This window comes from Vombatus ursinus, unplaced genomic scaffold (assembly GCF_900497805.2).
Source record: "Vombatus ursinus unplaced genomic scaffold, bare-nosed wombat genome assembly UNPS02014785.1, whole genome shotgun sequence".
Lineage (NCBI taxonomy): Eukaryota > Metazoa > Chordata > Mammalia > Diprotodontia > Vombatidae > Vombatus > Vombatus ursinus.
The window spans coordinates 9,799,030-9,814,880 of record NW_020954563.1 but is presented as its reverse complement, the minus strand read 5'-3'; the positions used below and the strand labels follow the sequence as shown (position 1 = coordinate 9,814,880).

The 15,851-nt window shown below is 43.3% G+C and overlaps 1 protein-coding gene across 1 annotated transcript in view; it reads left to right on the top strand.

The window, feature by feature from the left end:
• MMP24 (matrix metallopeptidase 24) overlaps positions 1 to 15,851 on the top strand; it is a 44,328-nt gene that overhangs the window by 18,769 nt on the left and 9,708 nt on the right. The window contains exons 4-5 of the mRNA XM_027867077.1: positions 1,477 to 1,781; positions 12,215 to 12,261. Of these exons, the coding sequence (XP_027722878.1) occupies positions 1,477 to 1,781; positions 12,215 to 12,261 (352 nt within the window). The remainder of the gene's footprint in view (positions 1 to 1,476; positions 1,782 to 12,214; positions 12,262 to 15,851) is intronic.

Sequence of the window (15,851 nt, the reverse complement as noted above, 5' to 3'; positions counted from 1 at the left end):
TCTGACTCTGGTGGGACCTCTGCTTGGCTGCCTCCTATCCCTAACCTTCCCCCGGCCCTGACCCCACCAGTGCCACCCTGATAGGCAAGGTGCTATTATTATACACTACTGTTATAGGACTAGGCTTCAGCTCGTGCTGGAATCTAATGGGTCGGATCCTGGAGTCTGTCACAGGGCACGATTCTGGGGGTTGTTGGGTCTGGATCAGAGAGCGTATCTCCTGAAGCACTCAGGGGAGGGTGACTAATATGCTTCGAGGACTGGAGATAATGCCATTGAAAGATAGGTTGAAGGAACCGGAGATGAGTAGGGAAGACTTTGTGGAGGGGGGAGGGGTTGGGGAGGGCAGCGCAATTGCTGTCTTCAAGTATCTTAAGGACTGTCTGAGAGAGATGTTCTCATCGATCCAGGGAGCAGAACTAGGAACAAAATCAATTTTACAGGGAGGCACACTTCCACTCCATGGACTGGAGAATCCTAAAAGTGCAATGAGCTGTCTCAGGGGTGATCCTTCCATCCCTGGAGGTCTTCCAGGAGTGGTTAGATGACCGCTTGTTGGAATATTGAAGAGGGAATTTTCGTTCAGGCACCAATGGTATTTGATGATATCGGAGATGTTCCTTCCAGTTCAGATTATGTGATTCTAAGACTGGAAGCAGGAGTTGGATAAACTTAGGTTCCCCCAACCAGTTCCCAGAGCTCAGGGCCAAGGTCCAGACTGGACATCTCCAGGAGCTATGACCAGGGCCCACAGTTAACCAGAATGGAAATGTAAAAGAAACCAAATGGCAAAAACTTGGTTTCTGTTCCTTAAAAGGCAGAGTGGAACAGCCTGGGAGGGTCTTAGGAACTGAGTCAGGAGGTTTGGGGTTTAGTCCCTAGTCTCCTCCTGACTTGCTGTGTGAGCTTGGGCAAATCTCCTGAGTTCTCTGGGCCTCAGTTTTTGTCTGCTGTAAATAATAGTAACTCACATTCATATTAGCATTGTGAGATTTAACAAGTGTTTCTATACATCATCTTAGTAGATCCTCAAAACAGCCCTGTGAAGTAGGTATTATTATCTCTGATTTATTCATTAGGAAACTGAGGTTTAGAGATGAAATGGTTTGCCCGTGGTCACACAGCCAGCAAACACCCTTAAGCAGTCTTTGAACAGGGAATCTCCTGACCCCAAGATCAGCCTACCTTCCACCCTACCCCAACACGCCTCCTAATAAGTTCTACAATACCTCCCCTCCCCTGAAGACCAAATGAGATGATGGATGTGACTGCTCGACTCACATCCTGAGGGTTTAATATGATTAATGCCATTGAGAGAAGGGAGGAGGAAGTGGACCCAGAGAGAAAGAAGGAGAAAGGGCCTGCTGCAGGAAGGAGAGGTCAAGCCTGGAAACGATTGAGCCATGGCCTCATGGCCTCATCCTTAGCCCTGGGAGGGTCTACGTCCCCCTCACTGACCTTCTCCTTTCTCACCAGCATTCACAACTACACCCCCAAAGTAGGCGAGCTGGACACACGGAAAGCCATCCGCCAGGCCTTTGACGTTTGGCAGAAGGTCACTCCACTGACGTTTGAGGAAGTTCCCTACCACGAGATTAAAAGTGACCGCAAGGAAGCAGACATCATGATTTTCTTTGCCTCTGGTTTCCATGGGGACAGCTCCCCCTTTGATGGCGAAGGGGGATTCCTAGCCCATGCCTACTTCCCAGGCCCTGGGATTGGTGGAGACACTCACTTTGACTCTGATGAGCCGTGGACACTGGGGAACGCCAACCATGATGGTAAGGCCTGCCTCAGGCACAGGGTAACAGTCTCTCCTTATTCAGAGGGAATATACTAAGGGCTTGAGGGATGTGGTGAAGATTAGTCATGGTCACTTCCCTTGCAGAGCTGCCTATCGAAAGAGTAACATTTATTCAACAAATATTTATCCAGCAGTGCCCTGTGCCAGATACAGGAAAGGCTACAAAAATAAATAGACATGGGCCCTGCCCTCATGGAACCCACAGTATGAGGGAGGGGTAGGTTTGGTAAGGGAACAACACACACACACACACACACACACACACACACACACACTATAATACTAACAAGAGCACAGTCAGGGCACAAGAAAGGTACAGTCAGAGTGTTATTCAGATTCTGAGGAAGGAAAGAGCATTTCTGCCTGGGTGATCAAAGAAAGCTTCAGGAAGGAGGTACTATTTTAACTGGGTCTTAAAGGTAAAGTAGAAATAAGAATATAAGGATACGAGATCAGCTGAAGGGATTTGCGGGATGTTTTTAGCCTGGAGAAGACCTAAGGAAGGTACGAGCGGTGTCTTTAGGTGTCTTCCAACTCTGACATTCTGTGTTTCGTTGGAAGTATTTGAAGGGCTGTCATGGAAAGAGATTAGGCTTCTTGGCAGAAGCAGGAGCAGTATGAGGAGGCTGAAGGGAGGAAGGATTCAGCTTCGTGTGGGGAAAAAACGTTCCTAACAATTAGAGCTGTTCAAAAGTAGAAGTTTGGGGCAGCTGGGTGCCGTAGTGCATAGAGCACCGGCCCTGGAGTCAGGAGGACCTGAATTCAAATGTGGCCTCAGACACATAACACTCAATAGCTGTGTGACTCTGGGCAAGCCACTTAACCCCAATTGCCTCACGTTAAAAAAAAAAAAAAGTAGAAGTTCTCCATTACTGGAAGTCTTCAAGCAGAGACTAGATGGCTGCTTCTCAGGGACACTGTAGAGGGATTCCTGCTTCATGCACAGCAAAGATGTAAAAATCTCCAAGGGACCTTCCACCTTTAAGATTCTATTGTTCTATGATATGAATTGGCCTCTCTGCCTCCCATCTCTCTGTCCTCTAAGAACTTAAAATAATCTTACAAAGCAGAGGCCTGACCTTGTCGCTCCCCACCTCAAGAATCTTCACTGACTCCCTGTTGTCTCTAAGATAAAATGAAGCTGCTCTGATGGGTCTTGAAAGACCTTCACACGGCCTCAGACTAAACACTTGACACATACTAGCTGTGTGACCTTGGGCAAGTCACTCAATCCCAATTGCCTCACCAAAAAAAAAAAAAGACCTTCACAGCTCAGCTCCCCACTATCTTTCCAGAACATTACCCCCTTCCTGTGCCCCACCCCTCCCCCCCTTCCCCTCCTTATGGTCCATCTAACCTTGCTGTTCCCTTTATACAATATTCCATCTCTCAGCTCCATGCAGGCTCTTCCACAGATTGGAGTTGCACTTCCTCCTTCCCTCCCTCTCCTTTTTAGAATCTCTAGCTTCCTTCAAGGTTCAGGTCATGTACCTTTCCTGTTTTCCCCTAATTGTTAGCATTCTTTCCCCTTCTCGAATTATTTTTGCAATCACTTATCTATTCCTATGTTCTTTCCCCTAAGATAGCAGTTCTCAAGCTTTTGGGTCTTAGGACCCCTTCAAACTCTTAAAAATTATTGAAAACCTGCCAGAAAGCTGTTGTTTATGTGGATTATAGTTATTGATATTGGTTGTATTAGAAGTTAAAATGGTTAAGTTTAAAATATTTATTTATTTTTTCATTTTAAAATAACAGTAACATTTTAATGAAAACAACTACTTTTCAGAAACAAAAAAATTTTCGGGAGGAGGATGTTACTGTTTTACATATTTTTGCAAATCTCTTTAATGTCTATCTTCCTTGAAGACAGCTGAATTCTCCTAGCTTCTTCTGCATATAGTCTGTTGCAAGAAGTTGTTTTGGTTGAAGAATATGAAGAAAACCCAGCCTCACACGAATATGTAGTTGGATAAGGGAGGAGTTGTTTTGTTTGTTTATTTGGTATTTTTTGTTTGTTTGTTTTTTGTTTTTTGTTTTTTTTTCGAGGCAATTGGGATTAAGTGACTTGGCCAGGGTCACACAGCTAGTGTCAAGTATTTGGTCTGAGGCTGGATTTGAACTCAGGTCCTTCTGACTCCAGGGCCAGTGCTCTATCCACTGTGCCACCTAGCTGCCCCGAGGAGTTTTTTAATAGGCAAATAATGTCGGTATTATTATGAAAATGGTTTCAACGTTGCAATCCACTGAAAGGATCCACTGACCACCCTTGGAGAACTACTGGCTTAGGAGAATGGAAGTCCATGAAGGTGAGGGCTATTTTGCCTCCTCTGTGCGGAAGAGTGCCTTCCGCACAGATGATGCTCAGTGGATGCCTGTTCTGCAGTCCTCCTGGTCCAGGACTCCGTCTCTGATAAGACACTAACTGAGAAATATAATGGATAGGGTGCCAGGCCTGGAGTCAGGAAGACTCATCTTCATGAGTTCAAATCCAACCTCAGATACTTAAATAGCTGTGTGACCCTGGGCAAGTCCCTCTGTCTGCCTCAGTTTCTTCATCTGTAAAATGGGGATAATAATAATAATAGCACCTACCTCCCCGGGTTGTTGTAAGGATGAAATGACATAATATTTGTAAAGTGCTTTGCAAACCTTATGCTAAATAAATGCTAACTCGCTATGCAGGAGTGCTATGAATTGAGGGTGGGTGAGAGGGCACCCAAAACATCTGTCTCTGCCCCCTCTCCTCACGCCACTTAGCAATCCCGGAGCTGTCTGTGTGCACTAGTGTGTGAGGGGGAAGCCGCAGGGGGTGGCCATGTTCCTCCCTGCTACCGTCAGTCCCCTTTGGGCTGGTGGCTGTATTTCTCCAAGCTCCTAGGTGGTCCCGTTGTGGCACTGTGGAGAACAGGGATTGGCCACCTTTGGGATGTTTGCTGGAGGTGATGGATGACGTGAGTTAGCCAAAGCTGGCTCCTGGTCCAAATCATGAAGATGCTGAGGCCACCACTGAGGCCTTTCCTCATCGGTGCCCCTCATTTCCCTTGCCCAGGCCTAACCAGCTGTGTTCTTGAACTGGAATAGCTGCCAGCACTAGGCCTGGAGTCAGGAAAACCTGAGGGCAAATCCGGCCTCAGACACTTAATAGCTATGCAACCTTGGGTAAGTGACTTCACCGGTGTTTGCCTCAGTTTTCTTAACTGTAAAATGGGGTAATAGGACCTACCTCCCAAGGTTGTGAAAGAAACAAATGAGATAGTGTTTGTAATGTGCTTAGCACAGTGCCTGGCACATAGTAGGCACTATACAAATGCTAGCTATTATTAGTTTGTGGGGAGGAGGCCAGCTCCAGGCTACCTATAGAACTGGATAGAAAGGTCACTTGACAGGCAGGCAGGTGCCTCTCTTAGCTTTTGTGAGACCCAGTTTCCCCATCCTTCTACCAATATAGGTTGATACCTCAGCAGCTTAAGCTTAGACAGTTGCCTGGGACACTGAGATTAAGTAACTTGTCCAGGGTCTTACAACCAGTATGTGTTAAGACCTGAACCCATGTTTTCCTGGTCCAGAGGCTGGCTTTTTACTCGCTACATCCATTCCTATATCTCTGTGTGGTTAGTACTTACAGGTATTGTTATTATCTCTATTAAATAGAATTAAAATTAAAGCTCTTTTCAGCTCAGGGTGGTTACATGGCTTACCCAGGGTCCCATAGCTAGTAATTAAATGTCTGAGGAGAGATTTAAGCCAAAGCATGAGCGTTCATAGAACACCAGTCCAGGGTGTCTACACACACTGAGGTAGGCCTTTTCACTGGCTATTGGCACCTCAGTTACCTCTCCCCTCTGACTGAAGGGCTGGAGGGCAGAGCAGTAAATTCTTCCCCAAACTCTGGCTTAGGACTTTCCAGCTAACCCCTGGTTCTCCATCTCCTTGGTTTCAAGGATATACCCTGGTGTTCTTCTCCCTTCCTTTTGTGTATTGTCTTCCCACATTAGATTGTAAGTGCCTTGAGGGTTGGGACTATTTCTTTTTCTTATTTGTATCTTCAGCACTTAGTACAGAGACTGGCACATAGTAAGTGCTTAATAAATGCTTATTTCCTTCCTTCCTCCCTCCAGACTCCTGACACAGGTCAGGATTCCTTCTTCCTCTTCAGATCCTTTTCTTTGTTTTTGCAGTGAAGCACTTCTGTTGTTTTTCCTTCCTTCCTTCTCTCCTTCTTTCCTTCCTTCTTTCCCCCTTCTTTCCTCCCTCCCTTCCTCCTTTCCTTCCTTCCTTCCCTCCCTCCATCCCTCCTTTCTTTCTTCCTTCCTTCCTTTCTTCTTTTTAAGGACTATTTACTTCATTCTTCCTAATAACCTGAAGAATGAAAAGATAAACATCTTGAGCCCCTTTCAGTTTTCTAAAAGGTGGATGGCCAGCCTGCATTTAAGCATATTTAGCTGTTACTTGACCAATCCATTCCCAAATAGCTTGTAAATATTTTGCATTTACTTTATACATATTTCTCCCTATTAAAATGGAAACTCTTTAAGGGCAGAGACTGGTTCATTTTTGTCTTTTATCCTCAATACATAGTGCAGGGTCTGATACTTTTTGTGTTTAAAGTGGACCTGTGATTTCATGGGTATAGGGAGCTACTCACAAGGCACTTCTTCCACCAATACCAGTCAGAACCTTCTCTGCCATTTATAATCATAGAGAGTTGTCCAGGGCACCAATAGGCTAGTTGACTTACCCAAGGTCATACAGCCCCCTGTGTCAGAGACACAGCTTGAACCCAGGTCTCCCTGAGGCACTCTCTGCTATCACTCTGCTGTTCAGTTGGCAAATAGTAAGTGGTTAATAAATGTTTGTTGAATGATGGAGGACCTAACCCCACCCCAGTAAATTCCAAGAGTGCAGGGGACAAAGAGCGAACCTTTACCAGTATAGGAAAGATTCCATGCCTGGAATTCCTAAAGGAGCCCAGGGAGGTTAGATGATTGCAAGTCGTGAGTCAAGTGGGATAAAAAAAACCCAGGAATAAAACAAGCTAAAGTGACAGCCAGGAGACATGGCTCCAGGCTTGATCACACCTTTAGTTGACTGTGTGATCTTTATGCATGTGACCTAATTTTTACAGCTAAAAAGGAGAGGGGGAAGGAAAGGTGAAGCTGAGGTTTTAAACCTAGGGACCTAGGAGGATGGCGATGTCCTTGACAAAAATAGGAAAGTCCAGAAGGAAAGCTGGCTTTGGGAATAAGAAGATGTTAGATATGTTCACTTTTAGGTGATGGTCTGACATACAAGTGGAGATGTCTAGCATAAAGTGAACTGGAGAGGTCAAGGTTGAAGGGGTTGCTTCAGGCATCACCCACCTGAGAATCAAAGCTGTGAGAGTAGACATGATTTCTGAGAGAGAGCAATCAGTCACCAAGAATTTAAATACCCACTGTATACTAAGCACCAAGCTAAGTGCTAGAGATACAAAGACAAAAATGAAACTATCCCTGTCCTACTGAGAGAGACTCCATGTACATGTATGTGTATGTGTGTATATATATATATATGTAAAATACAGATGTATATATGCATGTGTGTATATGTGTAAAATAAGTAGATACAGAATGGTCAGCTAGGTAATACAGTGGATAGAGTGACAGGCCTGGAGTCAGAAAGACTCATCTCTAAGTTAAAATCTGACTTCAGATACTTAATAGCTGTGTGACCCTGGACAAGTCACTTAACCCTGGTTTGCCTCAGTTTCCTCATCTGTAAAATGAGCCGGAGAAGGAAATGGCAAACCACTCCAGTGTCTTTGCCAAAAAAACCCCACATGGGGTCACGAAGAGTCAGACACAACTGAAAAATGACTGAACAGATATAGAACAATTGTAAAATAAATACAAGGCAGTTGAGTACGAGAGTTTTGGAAGGAGTACAGTAGGTGTTGGGATAGGGCAGGGGGAAGGACAGGGATTGGTAAAGGCTTCATTTAGAAGATGGTGCCTGAGCTGAGTCTCAAAGGATATGAGGGATCCTTTGAGAAGGGAGTGGGTCCCAGGCATGGGAGATACAGTGGGTAAGAAGAACTGAGAGATAAGGACTCTTTCACGGGCTAACCTCACAGCTAGTCAAGTGGGAAGAGGAAGTGGAACCAGAGGGGTAAAAGATCAGGCCTGGAGATAGTCAGGCCATTCCCTGCTAGCATCCTTGGTCATATCCTGCAGTTCCTCAACCCTCACTTGAAATTGAAAGTAAGATTCAATTCTTAGTTTCCTCCACCTTAAAGTTAATGCTTGTCCTCAGATCATATGCCATATAGGAGCCATTCCCTACATCATCATTATAACTTGCATTTATATATTTATGCATGATTATTATGTACTAGGCATTGTGCTAAGTGCTTTACAATTACTGTCTCTTTCGATCCTCACAATAATCCTGGGAGGTTGGTGCTATTATTACTCCCATTTTACAGATGAGGAAATTGAGGCAGACAGGTAAAATGACTTACCGATGGGATCACAGAGCTAAGCGTCTGAGTCTGGATTTGAACTCTGGTCTATCCTGAGTCTAGGCCCAAGTGCTCTACCTGCTCTGCCACCTAGCTGCCCCCTGATCTCTCCATGCTTTCCTGAGAGGCCCCAGGAGTTCCCTGGTTCATGAGAATCTATCTCCTGACCCTAGAGCTTTTATGAAATCCCCAGGCCAGAGGTACTCTGAAGTTCATTCATAAGGCAATTGTGAAGATCAAAAAAGAGAAGGTATGTAATGGGCTTTGCAAACCTTAAAGCTCGGTATACTGTGAGCTGTTACAATATTATTATTATTATTATTACTGACAATAATAATACTGTAAACCCATCGGTCTGCTTCTTCCTTCAGGGCAACACATACAAGACACTACAACAAACAATTTTTGAGTGCCTGCAGAGTCCTAGCTAGGTGTCAGAATAGGAAGGGTAGAAATGTGGCGAAGACAAGGTGCCTGCCCTCATGAAGGTTATGATCTAGTCTGGGACACAAACACAGAAAAATATAATAGATGGTGTTATTTAATAATTGAATTGAAGATTTATAGAACAGAGTGGTACAGGAGGGCTAAAGGGGAAGAGAAAGTTTCCTGGAAAAGGTGGCGATAGAGTTGGGCCTTCCGGATAGGAACTCAACATGGGAAGGGTGGGGTGGGGTGGAGAGAGAGACATTCCAGTCAGAGGGGATAGCTTAAACTGCAGTTGATTGAGCTTATTCTCTAGTTCTACAATCCCAGGCTTACCACCACCAGTCAGCCAGGAAACCATCATCCTATTCCCATTGCCATCACTTTTCCTCACATCTGGAATGCACTCTTTCCTCACCTCTGGTAGAATCTCCAACCTCTTTTATAATAATAATAGAGCTAATATTTGCATAGCACTTTAAGGTTTGCAAAGTGCTTTACCTCTGTTCTCTCATTTTATCCTCACTACAGCTCTGGGAGGAAGGCGCTATTAGTATCCCCATTTTTCAAATGAGGAAACTGAGGCAGCCAGCGGTGAAGTGACTTGCCCAGAGTCACACAGCTAGTAAGTGTGTTCGAATTCCTGTCTTCCTGATTCCAAGTCCAGCACTCTAGCGACTCATTAAAAGTTTATTAGGGGTTTTTAAGTAAAACTACCTCCTCAAAGCTTAGATGAAGTGCCGCCTCCCACCTGAGGCCTTTCCTCAGGTATTAGCACTCTCTCCCTCTTGAAATTACATTGTATTTGTATATATTTGGCATTCACTTGCTGGTGTACGTGCTGCATATCCGTGTAGATTGTAAGCTTGAGGACAAGGACATTCTTGGTGTCTCTGTATTCCCAGTGCCACTAGGGGTGCCTAGCACGTAGTAGGTGTTTAATGAATGCTTATTGAATTGAATGCAGTGAAGGCGGGAGAGGACAGGACATATCAGAGGCAGAGACAGAGCTGTGCGGTTTGGCTGGAGCACAGAATTCAGGGAGGGGAGTTTGTAAAATTCACCTGGAACAGCAGGGTGGCACCAGATTGTGGAGGGCCTTGAACTCCCTAGCTGCTCTTTAGGGGCTCTCATGGCTGAGATCTTTGAGACAAACCCCTAGGGAAGTAAGCAATCAAAGGCGCGGCACAGAGCTACCTGGGAGCAGAGCCAGGAAAGAGCCCCAGGGAACCCGGCTGCTTTCCTGCTTTGCCCTCTGCTTTGCTCAGGACAGGTCTGGGGATGAGCTCATACTTCCCTTGCTGCCTGCCAGGGGCCGAAGAGCCAAGGGAGGAGAGGGGCTCAGCCCGGCTCTTTCCCTGTGCCCAAAGCCAGCTTACCCACCTCCAACAGAAGGCGAGCTCCCAGGTTGCTGGCCAACCTTGCACTGATCTTGTCCTGTCTCCTGGAGATGTGAAGACATTGGCTGCAAACAGCTACTCCTCAAAGCAGGCTTTGCTCAAAGCATTTGTGATGTCTGTGGGGCCCTGGCAACCTGTCTCCAAGCAGCAGGGATGTTTTCCGTGGGCTAGGACTCAACCCATGGGGTTAGGGACCATCCTCGTGGGCTTGGTGAAGACTTGGCTTTTAACCCCCTTCACCACCTGCTCCTTACCCACCCCTCCCCACCTTTCCAGTCTTCTTACACCTCAGTGCTCTGTGGTCCAGTGATACTGGCTTTCTTAAAATTCCTTGCTCAAAACACTCCATCGCTCAGCTCCAAACCCCCCCCCCCCCCCCCCCCCCCCCCCCCCCCCCCCCCCACGTGCTGCTCCGTTGTTATATGTGTCTCCTCACTTCCCTTTTGTTGTTCGGCTGTTTCAGTCATGTTCCATTCTTTCTGACCCCATTTGGAATTTTCTTGGCAAAGATACTGAAATGGTTTGCGATCTCCTTCTCCAGTTCATTTTACAGATGAGGAAACTGAGGCAAACAGGGCTAAGTGACTTGCCCAGGGTCACACAGCCTGGAAGTGTCTGAGGAGAGATTTGAACTCGGGAGAGTCTTCTGACTCCATGCCTGGCACTCTATCCACTGCGCCACCTAGCTGCACCCTCCTCACTTCCCTGGCTTCCTTCAAGTCCCAGCTGAAATCCCACCTTCTATGAGAAGCCTTTCCCAATCCTCTTTAATGCTAGAACCTTCCCTCTGTCGATAATCTCCAGTTTATCCTGTATTTCTTATTTTAACATAATTGTCTCTGTGTTGTCTCCCCATTAGACCATGAGCTCCTTGAGAGCAGAAACTGTCTTCTTTCTCTCTCTCTCTCTCTCTGTCTCTGTCTCTGTCTCTTTCCTTTTTTCTCTCCTCTCTCTCTGTCTGTCTCTCTCTCTCTCTCTTTCTCTCTCTCTCTCCATATATATGTGTATATATGTATATATGTATATATGCATATAGGTATATATGAGTGTGGTGAGCTTAGCACAGTGCCTGGCTTAATAAATGTAGGTGCTTCATAAATGCTTATTGAGTGACTGAATGACTAGAATACAGGTATTCCGACCCTAAGTCTGCTTGTCCTGCTACACCATCCTGACTATCCTATCCCATGCACATTGCACACAGTGGTTAGAAGTCAGAACTCTGCAATGGATCATAGCTTCACTCTGACCTCTGGTTAGGCAGCATTGCCTATATTATGGATCTTACTTAACCTGGGGTCTAGGAACTTGTTTTTTAAAATATTTTGATAACTATATTTCAATTAATTCCTTCTTAATTGTACATATTTTATTTTATACATTTAAAAACATTATTCTGAGAAGGGGTTCATGGAGAATTCTCCAGACTACCAAAGGGGTCCATGACACAGAAAAGGTTAAAAACTCCTGGACTAGTGTTTTAGGGAGCCTCAGAACCTGGAGATTAGTAATCCAACAAGCATTTACTAAATGTGTGCTATGTTAGGCATTGTGCGAGGCTCTAAACACACACACACACACACACACACACACACAAGCAAAATAATCTCTGCCCTTAAGGACCTTATTTTTTAATTATTTTTCTTTTCAGTTAGCAACCATTTATCTTTTGGGGGGGAGGAGGAGTGCTAAAAAAAATAATCAAGCATTTATTTTCTCCCCTTCCCACTTCCTCCATTGTTTTTCAATTGGACAAACAAACAAACAAAAAATCTTTGTAACCAATATGCTTAATCAAGCAAAGCACATTGGACTGGAATTGGCCATGTTTTAAAATGTATGTCTCATTCTGCATCTTGAATCCATCACTTCCCTGTCAAGATGTATGTAGCAGGGATCACCATCTGTCTTCTGAAACCATTGTCATTGCATTGATGAGAGGTTGCTGTTTGTTTTTTAATAAAGGAAACTAATTATATTGAATTACAGTTATCAAAATATTTTTAAGTCAAGTTCACAGACTCTAGGTTAAGAACCCCTGAGTTAGTACCACCCTACTTATTTTGTATTTTATTTTATTCCTAGATCCACATTCCCTCTCTCTGATCTTCGCTCCTCCCCACATTGAGAAAGCAAGAAAAACAAAACCCTTGTTACAAATACATACAGTCAAGCAAAACAAATACCTGCATGGCCATGTCCAAAAAAAAAAAATTACATCACAATCTGAGTCCATCAGCTCTGTATCAGGAAATGGACAGCATGTTTCACCTTGAGTCCTCTGGAATTGCAGCTGACTAAGACATTGGTCAATCAATGAAAATGATGGGTTCAGAGAAACCTGGGGAGACTGATACGAACTAATACAGAGTAAAGTGAGCAGAAAAGAACCAGGGGAACAATTTATACAATATTGCTGGGCAAAAGGAATTCCCAGCTTAATAGCTTTTTGAACGTGGTTCCAACTTACTTTCCAGAATGCCTGGACCAATTCATGTGGGAGCTTATGTTTCAATAAGAGAGATGATGTGCACATATACAGATATATATGGAATACGTGAAAAACAGAAGAAAGGTAATTTTGGTGGGGAGGACAATAACAGCTGAAGGGACCAGGAAGGTGGGGCTTGGACTAGGTTTTGAAGGAGACCAGGAATTCCAAGAGGTGGAAATGGAGTGAATTCTAGGATTGGTGGGGATCAGCCTATGTAAAGGAAACTGGAGTTGAGATACCATGTATGAGGAGTGGTAAGACCTGTTTCTGACACCCTGTGCCAAGTGGCCCTGGGCAATTTGCTTAACTTCTCAGTGACCCAGGCAACTCTAAGACTTCTTATCAGGAGTCCCCAAAACCAATGAAAGTGTAGGTCAGGCCCCCAAAAGAACCTATTGGCTCCATCAATCCTGTCTTGTCTTGATGCTCCTGGACTCTGCTCCATCCTAGCTTCTAGTCACTGTTGGCTCTCTCACTCCCTTCTAATCTGCCTACTAGGGGGTAGAAATACCATTTTTTTTTTAAAAAAGCGAGGTTATATTTTGTTTTTACACAATAGATACTTCCCATCAAATATCCAAATAAATCTTTACATAGTACATTCCTTGGCAGGGGGTGGGGGTGGGGAAGATAATTATATTGCTAATTATTAAAAGAAAGAAGGATGTGTTATTAGTATGTATTTGTCTGTTAACATTGGCTGTCATATCTGAGTGGCATTCCATTGCCTTTCCATGCTTTCCCTTGCCATAATACTTTTGTCTATTTCTTTGGGACTTACTTTCATCATTCTGCCTCATTTGATATCCATTTATTTTTATTTATTTATTTATTTATTTATTAGTGAGGCAATTGGAGTGAAGTGGCTTGCCCAGAGTCACACAGCTAGGAAGTATTATGTGTCCAAGTTTACATTTGAACTCAGGTCCTCATGACTCCAGGGCCAGTGCTGTATCCATTGCGCCACCTAGCTGCCCCTTTGATATCCATTTTTAAAGGTTTCTGAGTTCTTCATATCTGTCATTCCTTATAGAACCATAATATTCTATTACCTTCATTTACCACAATTGGTTTAGCCATTTTGACCAATTGTTTTGTTCCTAAAGTTTTGTTATCACAAATAATGCTGCTATGGATGTGTCTGTATAGATGGGCCTTTTCTTGCTGGCAGCAGTTGCTGCCAGAGGTGTAGTACAAGAATGGCACAGTAGAGAGAGTGTTGGGCCTGGAGTCAGGAAGACCTGAATTCAAATCCCATCTGAGACACTTACAAGCTATATAACCTTGACAAGTCACTTAACCTCTCTCAGACTCAGCTTCCTCATCTGTAAAATGGGGATATTAATAATACCTACCTCACAGGCTTATTGTGAGGATCAGATATGTAATGTATTTTTCAAATCTTTTCAAATTTTTATTATTTATTTTTATCATTTAAAAAAAAATTGAGTTCCAAATTCTTTCCCTCCCTCCAGCCCCTCTCCCACCCATTGAGAAGGCAAGCAATATGATATTAGGTATACATGTGAAATCATACAAAACATATTTCCATATTAGCCATGTTGCAAAAAAAAAAAATAAAGTGAAAAAATTATATTTGAATTTGCACTCAGTTTAGCAGTTCTCTCGCTGGAGGTGGATAATTTTTTTTTTATAACCAATCTTTTATTGACTTGGATCATTGTCTTGATCAAAGTAGTTAAGTCTTTCATAGTTGATCATACTTAACAATATTGCTGTTACTGTATATAATGATCTCCTGGTTCTGCTTATTTCACTCTGTATCAGTTCATATAAATCTTTCCAAGTTTTTCTGAAACCATCCTGCTCCTCATTTCTTTTTTTATTATTTTATTTTTTCCCCAATTACATGTAAAAACAATTTTTAACATTTGTTTTTTAAAATTTTGAGTTCCAAATTCTCTCCCTCCCTCCTTCTCCTTCCCCTCATTGAGAAGGCAAGCAATTTTATATAGGTTATACATGTGTAGTCATGCAAAACATATTTTCATATTAGTCATGTTGTAAAAGAAAACACAAACCCAAAGAAAAATCCAAGAAAAATGAAGAAAGTTTAAAAAAAAGTTTGCTGTTACTGGCACTCAGACTCCATCAGTTCTCTCTCTGGAGGTGGATAGCATTTTTCATCATAAGTCCTTCAGAGTTGTGTTGGATCATTGTATTGCTGAGAATAGCTAAGTCATTCACAGCTGATCATTATACAATATTGCTGTTACTGTGTATACTATTCTCCGGCTTCTGCTCACTTAACTTTGCATCAGTTCATGTAAGTCCTTCCAGGTTTTTCTGGATGAGGGTTCCTGCTCATCACTTTTTACAGTAGCACAGTAGTATTCCATCATAATTATATACCATATTTTGGTCAGCCATTCCCCAGTTGATAGACATCCCCTCAATTTCCAATTCTTTGCCACCACTAAAAGAGCTGCTATAAGTATTTTTGTACTTATAAGGTCCTTTTATCTTTTCTTTGATCTCTTTTGGATATAGACCCAGTGGTGGTATTGCTGGGCCAAAGTATATGCACAGTTTTTTTGTTTGTGAGGCAATTGGGGTTAAGTGACTTGCCCAGGGTCACATAGCTAGTGAGTATCATGTGTCTAAGGCCGGATTTGAACTCAGGTCCTCCTGACTCCAGGGTCAGTACTCTATCCACTGCACCACCTAGCTGCCCCTCATATGCACACTTTTATAGCCTTTTTGGGCATAGCTCCAAATTGTTCTCCAGAATGGTTGGAACAATTCACAACTCCACCAATGGTTCATTAGTGCCACTACTTTTCCATATCCCCTCCAGCATTTGTCATTTTCTTTTTCTGTAATGTTAGCCAATATGATAGGTGTGAGATGGTACCTCAGAGTTGTTTTAATTTGCATTTCTCTAATCAATAGTGATTATTTTTTCATGTGACTATTGATTGCTTTGATTTCGTCTAAAAATTGCTTGTTCGTGTCCTTTGAGCATTTATCAATTGGGGAATGACTTGTATTCTTATAAATTTGACTCAGTTCCCTATATATTTGAAAAATGAGGCCTTTATCAAAGAAATTTGTAAAATTAATTTCCCACTTTACTTCATTCCTTCTAATTTTGGTTGCATTGGTTTTTTTAAGTGCAAAACCTTTTTAATTTCATGTAATCAGAATTACCATGATTCTTTCTCTCTCTCTCTCTCTCTCTCTCTCTCTCTCTCTCTCTCTCTCTCT